This window comes from Aquarana catesbeiana, linkage group LG04, assembly GCF_042186555.1.
Source record: "Aquarana catesbeiana isolate 2022-GZ linkage group LG04, ASM4218655v1, whole genome shotgun sequence".
NCBI classification, from domain to species: domain Eukaryota; kingdom Metazoa; phylum Chordata; class Amphibia; order Anura; family Ranidae; genus Aquarana; species Aquarana catesbeiana.
The window spans coordinates 226,056,029-226,071,531 of NC_133327.1; the positions used below are offsets into that span (position 1 = coordinate 226,056,029).

The 15,503-nt window shown below is 38.8% G+C and overlaps 1 protein-coding gene across 5 annotated transcripts in view; it reads left to right on the plus strand.

Annotated features, from left to right (window-relative positions):
* The window catches only part of NLGN1 (neuroligin 1), a 1,091,070-nt gene that overhangs the window by 671,830 nt on the left and 403,737 nt on the right, over positions 1 to 15,503 (plus strand). For 3 of the 5 annotated variants that reach the window (XM_073626236.1, XM_073626235.1, XM_073626237.1), the window contains one exon: positions 7,579 to 7,638. The exons of the other annotated variants lie outside the window; for them this stretch is intronic. In XM_073626236.1, coding sequence (XP_073482337.1) covers positions 7,579 to 7,638 — 60 coding nt within the window. The remainder of the gene's footprint in view (positions 1 to 7,578; positions 7,639 to 15,503) is intronic. 5 annotated transcript variants of the gene reach the window in all.

Genomic DNA, 15,503 nt, shown 5'->3' on the forward strand with positions numbered 1-15,503 from the left:
TGCAAAAATGCAGTCAAAATGCATATGAATTTTGACTGCATTTTTGTTGTGTTTCCAGGACATGTGACTTCAAAACTGCACCAAAAATATTTTTGATGCATTTTTCATTCATTTCAATGGGGAGGTGCATTTTTGGTGCATTTTTTTTAACCACATCAAACATGGATCAAAAATGCAGCATTCAGGACTTTTAAAAATGCAACTGACCCACAACTGACCAGTGTGAAGAGCTCCTTAGGATTTAATGGTCATGCATTTTTCTTCCGCTTTTCTTAATGCAAAAATTGAAGAAAAACTGATCAGTGTGAAGAGCTCTATAGGATTTAATGGTCATGCATTTTTCTTCCGCTTTTCTTAATGCAAAAATTGAAGAAAAACTTCAATTGTTCACAGTGTGAAAGCAGCCTAAGACTTAAAGCTGATTTGTCTGTTATTAGCATAGATAAATAGGATATTGTAAACAATGTACCAGTTCCATAACTGCTCAACCTATATATTTCCCTATTTGTAAGTGCTTAATTGTGGGTGTTTAATTTATTGTGGCAGTTTATTAATATTAAAGAATAAAAAGTATTTTTTTGTTGTCTGTAGATGTCAAAGGTGTTCATTCCAAACAAGGAAATAATTAAAAGAAAACATACGAACCAATAGGTTCCTAACCCATGCAAGTCAATGATCGAAAAACAAATAAACTACAATAAAGAGCTGCGTGTTGTAAAGTGTAAAAAACATCAATAACGGGAAAAGAAACAAAGAGACCACACTCTGTTATCATAAATTACATATCATAAATCACCATCGTGAGTAAACAAATAAATCTTTATTTGAAGTACAAAAAGTGCATAAAAATTGTGAAGTCCATGTATGGATCCCACACGTAAATAACGTCCTTAGTAAGTATAGGAAATGTTCCTCTATACCCGCATGTAGAAACACAATGCACTCACCAGACCAAGGAAATAATTTACATAATAAATGACTTAATCATTGAGCTACATTATCACAGTCAGAAGTGTTAAACTTTTAATATAGTCTTTTGTAAAATACAGTAGCTACTTCCTGTAATAGGCATTAATAGTCATCTGTGTTTATCAAAGTTAAATATTTGTGAAGACAAAAGTTAGTTTGCATTAAATAACTGTCTCAAATGTATATCTAGGATCATTCCTTTTGCACTTGTGAAATAGCAGTGATTGGGCTGATTGTGTTTCTATGGCATAAATATACATGATAAAGGATTCACAAATCTAAATTATAAAAACAATTAAATACCAGTAATAATAAAAAAAATGCCTGTGATGCACAGTTATAATCCAATGAATTAAGAGTCCATTGAAAGGTACAATAGTTATTAATAGCAGCCACTGGGGAATATATAAAGTTACACCAAAGAAAACAAAGTAGCAAAAGAGATACAGTATCTCACAAAAGTGAGTACACCCCTCACATTTTTTTGTAAATATTTTATTATATCTTTCATGTGACAACACTGAAGAAATGACACTTTGCTACAATTAGTGAGTGTACAGCTTGTATAACAGTGTAAATTTGCTGTCCCCTCAAAATAACTCAGCACACAGCTATTAATGTCCAAACCGCTGGCAACAAAAGTGAGTACACCCCTTAGTGAAAATGACCAAATTGGACCAAAAGTGTCAATATTTTTTGTGGCCACCATTATTTTCCAGCACTGCCTTAACCCTCTTGGGCATGGAGTTCACCAGAGCCTCACAGGCTGCCACTGGAGTCCTGTTCCACTTCTCCATGATGACATTACGGAGCTGGTGGATGTTAGAGAGCTTGCGCTCCTCCACCTTCCGTTTGAGGATGCCCACAGATTCTCAATAGGGTTTGGGCCTGGAGACATGCTTGGCCAGTCCATCACCTTTACCCTCAGCTTCTCTACCAAGGCAGTGGTCATCTTGGAGGTGTGTTTGGGGTCATTATCATGTTGGAATACTGCCCTGCGGCCCAGTCTCTGAAGGGAGGGGATCATGCTCTGCTTTAGTATGTCACAGTACATTTTGGCATTCATGGTTCTCTCAATGAATTGTAGCTCCCCAGTTTTAGCAGCACTCATGCAGCCCCAGACCATGACACTCCCACCACCATTATTGACTGTAGGCAAGACACACTTGTCTTCGTACTCCTCACCTGGTTGCCGCCAAACATGCTTGACACAATCTGAACCAAATAAGTTTATCTTGGTCTCATCAGACCACAGGACATGGTTCCAGTAATCCATGTCTTTAGTCTGCTTGTCTTCAGCAAACTGTTTGTGGCCTTTCTTGTGTATCATCTTTAGAAGAGGCTTCCTTCTGGGACTACAGTCATGCAGACCAATTTGATGCAGTGTGATGCAGGCTGACCTCCCACCCTTTCAACCTCTGCAGCAATGCTGGCAGCACTCATACATCTATTTCCCAAAGACAACCTCTGGATATGGCGCTGAGCATGTGCACTCAACTTCTTTGGTCGACCATGGCGAGGCTGGTTCTGCGTGGAACCTGTCCTGTTAAACCACTGTATGGTCTTGGCCACCGTGCTGCAGCTCAGTTTCAAGGTCTTGGCAATCTTTTTATAGCCTAGGCCATCTTTAGAGCAACAAGCAACATCTTTTTTTTCAGATCCTCAGAGAGTTCTTTGCCATGAAGTGCCATGTTGAACTTCCAGTGACCACTATGAGAGAGTGAGAGCGATATCACCAAATTTAACACATGGGCTCCCCATTTACACCTGAGACCTTGTAACACTAATGAGTCACATGACACCAGGAGGGAAAATGGCTAATTGGGCCCAGTTTGGACATTTTCACTTAGGGGTGTACTCACTTTTGTTGCCAGCGGTTCAGACATTAATGGCTGTGTGTTGAGTTATTTGAATCTCGACTGGCTCGAACACTTTGGGGGCAGCCTAAACTGTAAACCTGTAAACATGACCAGACCATTTTCTCCTATTCAGCACTGTGGTACTTTAACTGGCAATTGTTCAGCCATACAACCCTGTACCCAAATGAAATTGATGAAAATTGTTTTTCACAGAAAAAGAGCTTTCTTTTGGTAGTATTGGATCACCACTGTTTTTTTTTATTATTATATAAAAGAAAGGAGATCAAAAATAAAAAATAAAAAAAACAATATGCTCTTCTTTCTGTTATAAAACTGTTCTAATAAAATCAAATTTCATCATAAATTTAGGCTAAAATATATCCTGCTACGTGTCTTTGGTAAAAAATAAAAATAAAATCACAAACATTTTTGTTGACCCTATAGTATTGGAATCATTAGTATAGTTCTGACTGTGACCAGGATACTGATTGAGTCAGACACTATATTAGTAATGGTGGTGATCAGCAACTTAACTTATAGTGTAACTGTGATAGCGTAGCATGCAATCAGGGAGAGGCGCTAACTGACACTGGCTCATAGGGACACTAACTGACTTTAACTGACACTATCTGACATCACTAGTGAAACTAATACAGTAATCAGTGATAATACAGTACACTGTCACTGTATTAACGACACTGGCTGGGTGATAGGGGTGATCAGAAGGGCAATCAAGGGGTCAACGGTGTGCTTTACCAGGGTATGTGTACTAATTTTACTCACAGACTGGCTGGATTTTCTTCCTGATTTCAGCTCTGAATGGTGAGGGAAATCAAGGACAAGAACCAGCCAGATCTGTGCTGTGTGTTTACTAATACACACAGATCTCTGCTCTGTGGTTGGTCACAGCCATCAGCAGGATCACAGTCAAAATAATTAGCTGCAAGTTTGCTGACAAACTCATGCTGTGTCCAACCAGGTATGTTCCTCTCGATGTACAGGTATGTCACAGGGAAGAACAAAGCTTCCGGCCAGCAGTATAAGTTAAACTGCTGGTGGTAACTAGTTAAAGATCATAACCATTTACAGTAAGGAGTAAATGACATTAGATCAAATTTGCTCAAACCCTGGAGGTGTAGTAGATACCAGATACTAGACACTGAACACTACTGCTGACTCCACACATTTGGTTTAGGGAAACGAAATCTACAAAAAACAAAGAGAGGGGCCTCAAGAAGCCTCGTGGTATAGTGTGCCTTTATTGGATGCACTCACAAGTCTCGGAGAGAGGTATGTATATCACTGTGAAGGAGAAATTCCCTGCAGTGGATAGACAATCAAGACCGGCTCAGCCGCTGTTGAATAATAGGCATCTATATATTTTTCATATATCGTATTTATACACTTTGCACATACCTGGGTAAGAGTGGCACAGACATATTCATATGGGCATGGAATTGTGCGCCTGGAGCTTATGCCTGTGAGATCTGTTGCCCAGGTATATATAGTTTTATTTTTCTAGTATTTCTATGTACAATTCAATGGAATTGCACAAAGCTTCCCCAAACCTCCTCTTCTTGGGTCCCCCACCAGCACTTTTGTCTCCAGTACAGCGAGTGCCTCAATAGAAAGCTGCTCGTGAGAGCTCACTCTTGAGCCTAGCTGTCTGCATCTATAGACTGCCACCCACTCCCTCATCACTGGCTTTGATTGAGGCTTTGGAAGTGAGGGGAGAGAGTCGCTGAAAGCAGGCACAGTGCTGTATCAAATAGGTAAATATGGGGAGGGGTGACAAGGGATACTACTACCTAAACATTTTTTACCTTAATGCAAGTATTTGAACACTTTTCAGTCTACATTTTCCATAATATGAAGTAAAAACCATGTAAAGATCATACATCACCCCCTTACTGTTGTGATAGGTGACAAATGACTCTTCCTCAAAACTGATTTGAGATGTTAGTTTTGGGTGTAGTGAACCTTTTAAGGTTAGATCTCCTTACTTCATCCCTCTGTGTTTCTGAATGTGAGATATCTGCTCTGAAATTCCAGGCTCCAATCAGCTGTTAAAACTTCTGTAGGTTGATCTGTTTTCCCATTTGCATTCTGAACTTTGTTTTTATTATGGAAAACACAGAAAAGGAGCAGAAACACTTTAGGGTGGGCAACACAAGATGTCAACCCATTAAGCAAAGTGGGAGCAAATATTCTTATTAGGCTGGGTTCACACATGCTGCGACCACGGCTCACAACAGGGGGTCTGGTACATCCCTGTTCACAGATTTGGGTGTGAATCAGGTCCGAGTTTTTGCCTGAATTTGCACCTGAATCTGAATCAAAGATGCGCAGGACCCTTTCCAAATGTGGACCGCGGCCACCCTGGAGCTGTGTGAACCCGCTCCATTGAGGCGCACTCTCCTGTCAATCGAATTGGATACCGAAACCCAAATCCAATTTGCATATGTGCCTAAAAGAAGTATATATTTTGGACGGGCTGTACATCTAACAGGAAACTGTTCATTTAAAACTTTTGAATTGCAGCACAGATACTCCTCGTTTAACGGCTTGCCTGTTTAACGACCACTCGGACTTACGAGCAGCTCTCCCCACTTAAATGACAGGCTATACATCATTGTATTGTACAGTACAGTACAGAATTTCTATTTGTGTTCTGTACTTATGCAAATTAAAACAATGTTATTTAGCTGGAGTTTTGTGTTTAGAAATTTTTTTTCTCAATACAGTACAGTACAGTAGTTAAGAATGCTTAAAATATTGATTACTTGTGGCTCCTCATTTACCAACCAACTCGTTTAATGATCTGGTTGTTGGAACAGAACCTGGTCGTTAAGTGAGAAGTACCTGTAATACCTTTGTTGATGGCAATAATATCCCTAAGTAAATGGACCAGGAAGTGCTTAAATTCTTTTATTGGCTAAATTGTGTTACCTTTGCTAGTACAGAAAACTTTGATTTTAAACAATTTGCAGCAAGCTAAATAATGCATGATTATTGTCACAGCTAGGACAGCAGAAATATATTTGAAAATGCCAGTAGGGATATGTTTCCAAATTCTTACTTTTGGTGTATGCACTGTACAAGGGTTTGTTTGTGATATATTTATAGCAGGAAGTAGCCTTTGGTGCTTTTTTATATTATGGTGGTCTAATCATATTTCTCTCTATTTCTTTTTCAGTGACATACAGTGAAAAAAAGATTTAATGTCAAAACACTTGCAATACCTATACACTTTTCTATAAATAATTAAACTCCCAATTTTTAGAACAAACATTTCAAATTTCTGTGCTACAATGTAGCCTGTGATGTTAACCTTGTGGTTGGACAGAATATTAATATTTACACATTGTTTGATTTAACAGAAAAAAAAATAACTTCTCTTAGATAGCGTTTATTTGCTCTAGGCAAAACCCCAAGCCTAGTCCTCAGTTCTAGTCTAAGATGGAGTCTTTCAGAGACATACTTTGAAAGAGCTCAGTGATATATTACACTTCTATTGTCCCTAGGAATTTTAACATTTTTAAAAAAAATATATATCATCTTGACAGAAAGTATATTTACAGAGTGTTGCCAGTGTTTCCTTGTGGACTATGTTCTGACGCAATGCATGCATCTTGATAAAAAGCTGTTGACATCCACCTTTGTATTTCCCACTTGCTTTGCAATGCTATTTTTTAATGCATGGTTCTGTTTTATTTACTCTTGCAGCTTGCAGCTACTGAGCATTTGTGTTGTTAATATTCTGTGCATGCCAAATGTTTCACACATCTTCATCATTATTTTGTTTCATCACCTGTGGACCTGAAATTTCTATGTGTTCGGCTGTTCAGTAAATGTTCATGTCACTAATACAGTTTGTGTTTTACTGAATAAGTATAACAGACACTAATATGCTTCCCACCAAATAGTTTTGAGTTTTTATACTTTAGAATATTATTTTAAACAACATATTTGTATGTTGTTCACCTATTTTGGTAATTGCACTGATTCTGCTAATTCTAAAACAGTTTTTGCTTTTCTGAATAAGTGGATTTTTTAATCAAATCTCTCTGTGTAGCAGTACTGAGTCGCCCATGCTGTCTGTCTCACCCTTTTTTTGCTATTGGCCTGGATCAATGATGGTCATATTTTACCTAAAACAGCACAGGAGGCATATTCTGATATTGCGGTACACCCAAGTTATGAGAACCAGTAAGGGTACACTGAGTCTGCAACGCTAGTGTAATAAGCATTGGTTATTCTCCTTTGTTGCTCAATGGCTTGGTCTGAATCTGAGGTCTTTCTAATTTCTCAAGTGAAATGCCCGTTATTTACTTTGTTGTAAAATAATTGTTTATGTTTTATTACTTTGAGTTTTTATACCAGTTACTGCTACACTCTCTAAAAAAATATCTATATTTTGAAAACCCCCATATATGGATAGATAGACAGATAGATACTGTTAAGAGACCAAGATTTATCTGTAAGCAAAATATTTTATTTGAGACATGTGTTCTTTCATGTGCACTAGGGCACTTATAAAATCAAAAGTCTGAAAAGATATATAACATATGTAATATTTTAGTGTTTGACAGTTTTAAAAGCATACTGTATATGCTTTTTTTTTTCTTTTTTTCTTTTTTTTTTTTTGCAATATATTGGGGATGTCTAATATTTTGCTGTTCTTTTTTTTTTTTTTTAGTATGCAATATTCTTGAACTGTTTTGCTCCATGTTTCCATTCTCAATCCTAGGTCCCCTTACAAAGAAACAGACAGATGATTTAGGTGATAATGAAGGTGCTGAAGATGAAGGTATTTTTTTGCCACCAAACCAATTTGCATGACAAGGAACCCCTGAAAACATATCTCCTTTACTTTTTCTTGACTTCTTGTATCTATTTTGAAGACTTTTTCTTTTTATCCCATTTTTGATTGATGTGTTTTGTCTTCTTGCTTGTTTTATATTTTTTTCTACATTTTTTTCTTGATTTGAATGTTGTTGCGTTTTCATTTTTATGCAAACAGTAAGTGTGTACACCAAAGCTCTTCTTGTTTTCTTGACAAGAATTTTTGATAACTTACATCCCACTTCTTGAATATATTTTGTGAAATCTTTCAACTAACACTGTTTTAAGTCTCCCAACATACCCTTTTTTGCATGTTTTCTAACATCCCCTGAATATTAAATCTCGCTAATGACAATATACAGTGGTGTATATTATTTTCAAACAGCTGGCAATTACTTTTATGATATTTAATTATCCAAAGGTTTGATGTTTCTTAAGATTTAGACATAGTTTTTTCTTTTAAAAATTAATGTATCAAAACATTAGATCATCATATAGATATATATAGATCAAGAAGCATCATATGCATGTGTTTCCCATTTAAAAGTGAGTGCATATATGTATTTTAGGTTGAATATATTTTTGAATATATTGAATATATTTTTAAAAAAATTAATTTATCAAAACATTAGATCAAGAAGCATCATATGCATATGTTTCCCATTTAAAAGTGAGTGCATATATGTATTTTAGGTTGAATATATTTTATCAATAATTTTTCAAGTAAAAAAAAATTTAAAACAAGTGCGGGTACAAAAAAAAATAGGGGAGGGAAAACGTGGGTAACAGTCATCAGTAGCATACATATACATGCAGGAGAGCCCTTCAGGGGCTGCATTTATGTATTTTAAACCTAAATCTAGCAACATGATTCACTAAAATACTTAAATATATTAAAGGTTTTAACCAAACTGCCTTGACATTGAACCTAATGTTAAGTCTTAATGTAATAAATGTGTTAAGAGACTTTTCCTAAACTCAACAGCATAGTTGCAGCACTTTGAAAATGTTTTACTACTTAGTGGCTGTTGGGTGTGTTTAATATGATCTCAACTTGAGATTCTCAAGCAAAAAAGACAATACAGTGTTAACTTTCATCTAAAAATGGTCAGGACAGTAATAGTTTTTTTTTTGCTACATTTTACACATTTACCTTAATTAATCAATATTTGCAGCAATCCAGCATAAAACGACTCCTACACTTTAAATATATTGACAAAGGACACCCGCACCTCTGTGAACAATGACTTTTAGTGAATGCAGCTGTTGTTTGTTATTCCCAACCAGAAATTCAGCCAATGAAATACTATTCCTAGACAGCACTTGCAGTGACGTGCACAAACTTCTTTGAAATATACCACCACGAATGGTCACAACAAACAAACCGTTATGGTATAAATATAGTGATTGCAAAAATAAATGAACAAAAAATTGGTATAAAATATGCAAATAATAAAAATATTAAAATAGTCCCTAAAGTGAACAAGTGCAAATGTCCCTATAACTGTGAATGCTTGAGTGCTTGGACACCAATTCACAGAACACCCTTTATAGTGAATAATCCACCTCATGCTTGATAATACACATTGCACTCACCAGATGTCAGTGACACCCTTACCATACAGCAAGGGAAGTCATCATCGCTTTTAGGTCTTTGGTGGATCTATCCAGATCTTCCTGGTGGCTCCTGGTACAGATCCTTTATTATCCTCCTGGAGTTTCTCCCAAAAAATTAATAGGCAAGGAGTATGGTGAAAATAAAAATAAAAGCGGAGAGGAAGCCTCTCATATTGTAAAACCTCTTGGTATGTTTATTACAAATAGTTAAAAAAGTTACAAATTCGATAAAGCATCAAACTAATCAGCCCACTAATACTTCCAATAAGATGGATGCCGCCCGTGACCAGGCATGCGTTCCACTATGGACCATATGTGACGCAGAGGAACATCCGCTTAACACATTTCATCATCAAACTGCAACATCTTCAGAAGCAGGATGTTACCTTTTGTGCCATCCAATAAATAAACTGGGTTACACAGATAACCCCTCCCCATCCAATCCTTATAACTGTAACAAAATTAGAAGAGGCAATCAGGAAGTGTTACTTAGGACTATGATCCTATGCTTCCATTAGACAAATGAAAACTGTTTAAAATAGCTATATAGAATCACAGGGGCTGCTTAGCTCAATGAGGACACCTTGTGGGCATATAGTAAAAATACTACCCCTGCACCATTCTTCAATGATTGTGTGCATCATAGAAATAAAAAAAAAAAGATTATTGTTATATATAAAAGACTGCGGAATTGTGAAAAAAATGACTAGAAAAACACTTACTAAAAGGCAAAAAAATGTTCTAGTTGTTTTTCACAAATCCACAGTCTTTTGTATAGAACAATAATAATGTTTTATTTCTATAATGCACACAATCATTGAAGAATGGTGCGGGGGGTACTTCCATCTTATTGGAAGTAATAAACCAATTTGTTTGATGCTTTATGGATTTTGTAGCGCTTTTAACTATTTTTAATAAACATACCAAGAGGTTTTACACTATTAGAGGCTTCCTCTCTGTTTTTATTTTTATTTTCACAATACTCATTGCCTATTGATTTAATTGGAGAAACACCGGGATCACACTGAGGAGGATAAAGGATCCATGCAAAGAGCCACCAGGAAGATCGGAATAGGTCCCCCAAAGACCTAAAAGCAATAATGACTTCCCTTGCTGTATGGTAAGGGGGTCACTGACATCTATTGAGTGCGATGTGTATTATCAAGCACAGGGTGGATTATTCACTATACAGGGTGTTCTGGGATTCGGTGTCCAAGCACTCAAGCTTTCACAGTTACAAGGGCATTTGTACTTGTTCACTTTACGGACTATTTTAATATATTTATTATTTCCTTTTTTTTACCAATAATATTTTCACTTATTTTTTAAATCACCATTTTTATACCACAGTTTGTTTATTGTGACAATTAATGGTGGTATATTTCAACTCGTACACTTTGCCTGGAGTTTCTAGTAATAAAGACTGGCAGCTGCTACTCTCTTTCCTTGTACAGAGTGATTGGTCTTGTATCTGTCCTATCCTGTAGTTTTCTGTAGGCATTCTGTAGTGGGTGGTGTAGTGAGTGGACCTGTTTGGTCCTTCTCATAGCTGTGTCATCCAGGGCACCCTCAGGATTATGTCCAGGAAGAAGTCACAACCCAAGGGTCCCTGCAGACTCCTAGACTTCTACATGTGGCCCGCACAGCTAGGGACACAACATGGTGGTGGCCGGGAAAGTCGAGACCCAGAGCGACTGCTTTACCAGCCAGCTGCAGCAGAGGATTCCTCAATTGAAATGGAGGACCCAGCAGTCCCTCTGCAAGACCAGATACCTTCCCCATGGGACAGAGGTAAGCGCCTGGCTGACTCTCCAGCACTCTTACCTGATAAGCAGCCTCCTGTGAAAAAGCATATCCTGTGAAAAAACCCCCTGTATAGTCCCACAACAGACTTCCCATCCACTCAGTCTGACTATCCCACCACTGACAACCCAGCTTCTGAACACTCCCTCAAGGCCATGCTGCTCTCTTTGCAGGCAGATCTCCACTGTGAACTGAAAGTGTCTATTAACCACTTACAGGACAAAGTCACCTGCTTAGAGGAGCTCACCGCTCATGTTGAACAACAACATCTGAAGCCACTACAACTCATAACACTATAATTGACATACAAGATGACCAAGCCACAGCTATTCAGATGTTCCTCTTAGAAGTCACAGATCTTGAGGATAGGTCACGGTGCAGCAATATTAAAAATAGAGGGGTCGCTGAGTCCCTCGCCCCACCTGAAATAGTGCCATACCTACACCAGCTCTTTCGCAAACTCATACCGTCACTGACAACAAATGACCTGTTGATCCACCGTGCACACAGAATTCACAAGCTGCAGCATCTACCAGCCTTTGTTCCCAGAGATATATTAGCACGGGTAAATTTTTTTTACGTTAAAGAAAATATAATGCAAGCAGCGAGATCTCTGCGATCCTTACCAGAACCCTTTACTATAATATAGCTCTACAATGACATATAGCTCTATAATGACATTTCAGCAGCTACCTACCAGGCACGTAAATCTTTTTGCTCTGGTCACTTCAGTGCTGAATGAGCACAAAATAACATATAATAGGGTTATCCTATAAAGCTATTGGTTACATACCGCAACAAGCAAGTCTCCATACTTACCCCCAAAGATGGGGTTAAACAGCTGAATAACTAGGGTATCATCTCCCGTGCATCCCCAGCCTTCCTCCAGAATCTCTAACCCCTGGGACTCACAAGCTCTACCATAACAACAGCATGTCCTACCACCCCTTGCCCTCCGCTTTGGAGGTACATTCCTCGGGCTGGATTTTATGTTGCTCAGCCATTTAATGCATTAGTGGAGGAGTAGAAGCTCGTTTGGAACTTCCTCCATGCTCCACTGTTTTAGTGCGCTAAGCACACTTCTCTGTTCCACACATTTAACCTCAAGCCCTTTATATTCAAGGTTATACTTAATCTGTTTGTTTGTAACTGCATTTATCTTCTATTGTTATTCAATTGCCGGGGCAAGCCCTGTGCATTTCACAGACACTCGACCAGACTATACCAGCCAGTGTAACCATCTGTATTCTCACAGTATTTTTTTTGTTCCCTCCCTCATCCTTTTCAAACCCCCATTTCAGATAGAGACAACCTATCTCAGTACCAGAATGAAACTATCACTCAGTCCCCCCACTGTTATTATGGTGGGAGGCTATATCACAAAGAGCAGATATACTCTGCATACAAGAGACACACTTTTCAGAACATAAATCTCCCCCGAGCTCTCACAAATTGTTCCCCCAGTGTTTCTACGCATGTGCTGATAGATAAGCAAGTGGGGTCATGATAGCAGTTCGGTCCTCAATATCTTTCACTCTCACTCATCTCCAACAAAACCCCTCAGGCAAATACCTAATTATATCTGCCTCCTTCAACAATCAACCCCACATTATTGTAAATATTTACGCCCCAATGTCCACCATAAATCGTTCTATAAGTCTATATTACAAAAAAATCCATCACTGCCCCAGGGACCAAATTATAATATGTGGCGACTTCAACAAAGTCATAGACCCCCAGATGTATTCCTCCAATACCAAACGTAGAAAATCCACAACTTTATCTTCTCCGATCTCCCTCAAGGACCTTTATGATCCTTGGAGGTGTCACTACAGTACTGAAAGGGACTACTCTCTTCTCGAATACCCAAAAATCATACTCCAGGATAGACTTGACTCCCAAGGCACTATTACCAAATATCTCTCGAACCACGATCGGAATTATCACGTGGTCAAACCACGCCCCTGTAACCATTACCATTCCTACCTCCCCTACCTCTCTTAGACACACTCCATGGTGCTTGAATGCTTCACTGCTTAGTGCTACGGGAACAGGTCCAGTCTGAGATCTCTGCCTTCTTTGAGTCTAACACAGGCTCCGTTTCCAACCCAACGGTGCTTTGGAATGCCCACAAATCCATGATAAGGGGAATGTTCCTAAACTTTGGTGCCCAGGAAAAGAAAAAAAAAGCACAACCATCAATACCTTCCTTGCCTGAATCACTTGAATCGCTAAATAAACAAAATCCCACCAAAACATCACGAAGGAACTCTGTAAATTGAAGAATGAGTTAAGTTCTTATTTGCAAAAAGGCCATGGTTTTTACCTTAGACGCTTTCACCTCTCCTGGTACTCCCAAGGTAAAGAAGCTGGCAAACTACTAGCACAGCAATACAAACGTAGAACTGTGCAAGCTAGAATCCCATTTCTTCTGGGCGAAAGGGAATATAAATGAACAAACCCAAAATATATATCTGATGGTTTCAGCCCATTTTATTCTAAACTATACAACCTATCCCATTCCTCCTCTGAGTCCATTCCTACCTGCCAACAAATTCAAGACTTCCTAACACCTTTCCAGCTCCCAGCCATCACTCAGGCACAGCTTAAATCCCTCTCCCAATTATTATCCCCTCAAGAGGTCCTTAAAGCTATCAGAAATCTTCCCCTTCACAAAGCGTCGGGGCCAGATGGCTTTGTTAACGAATACTACAAATCCTTCTCAGACCACATCATACCCCATCTATGTAACACCTTTAACAGATTTCTAACAACTGGAGAGATACCATTGGAATCCCTTGAAGCAGTGATAACTACCATACACAAACCAGTAAACCCTTCCAAGACCCTGCCAATTATTGCCCCATCTCTCTCCTAAATACCGATCTCAAAATATATACCAAATTATTAGCCTCCTGCCTTGCAAAATATATACCTACTCTCATTCACCCTGATAAAGTAGGATTCATTCCCTGCCAACAAGCCATAGATGGCACACGTAGGTTCATTGACCTCATCCACTGGGCCAAGCACCTCCAAACGCCTTCTCTGTTGATCTCTTTAGATGCAGAGAAGACGTTTGATTGAGTCAACTGGTTATACCTGGATTTGGTCTTACAGAAATTCAGTGTATATGGCCCTATTCTCCAAGTTATCCTAGGCCTCTATTACACCCCTAGTGTGAAAGTATTGACTTCAGGGATGCTATCCACCCCCTTCCCTATCACTAGCCAGACTCAGCAGGGGTGTCCCCTTTCACCCTTAATATTTGTGCTTGTCATTGAACCCCTAGCACAAGCCATGCGGTCGCATCCCGACATCTCTGGATTATCAGTAGAACAAGTCTTACATAAGATCGGCCTCTACGCGGATGGCATAATCATCTGGCTCATGGATCCACTGAAATCTATACCCCCACTCTGTGACCTCCTGCAGCAGTTCAACCAGCTTTCCATGTTTAAACTGAACCACTCTAAATCAGCCATGCTTGGTATTTCCCTATCATCTCACCTCAAGACGGCTGTTACCACAATTTCCCATTTTTCATGGGCCCCCAACTCGTTCATGATTTATCTGAGCATTCATTTACCTTCCCCTTCAGCTATGCTTCTATGCATTAATCTCACCCTATTGGATCAGAAACTTTAGAATATATCCAAAACACTCCTCAAGATTTGTGCCTCTTGGGCAGGACATATAGCCCTGTCCAAGATGTTTCTAATGCACCATATCTTGTATTTTATCAAGACTCACCAATTACCAATACTACAGTTGGATATAGCCAAACTGCAAAAGATCCTTTATCAATTCATCTGGGTGGCACATAAACCCTAAATCAAATCCTCCCTGCTCAATATCCCCAAAGCTTACGCTGAACCCGGAGTACCAGACATCAGATCCTGCTACAAGGCAACAGCCCTGGACCAAACTAAAAAAACTCTGGGACCCTTCCTCTTCACAACTGTGGACTCAAAATGAATCTCCATCTCTTGCCTAAAGTCCTTCATTAATCCTAGCAGCCATGTGGCTAGGATATCATTCCTCACTGCCAACAGTTAATTCAACAGTATCCACATGGAAGGCAATACATCAAGCTTCTTCAGGGCTGCACATTCAGGCACTTCATCAATTCCCATTATCAGCCTTATCACTCCTCTCGCCGGACCTACCAGTACAGAACTGGGCCTCACTAGGCCTTCAAAAAATAGGTGACCTATTCCATCAACACCACATTATAGCCTTTCAACAACTTAAGGATTGTTTTGCCATCCCCAATAAGGATTTTTATGTTTACATAAGAGTCTGAAAATATCCTCACACCTATTACAACCCTGCTTAACATCCAAACCATGGATATCATATCCTTTTTCAACTCAACCAACAACAAAGTACACAGTATTTCCCACCTCT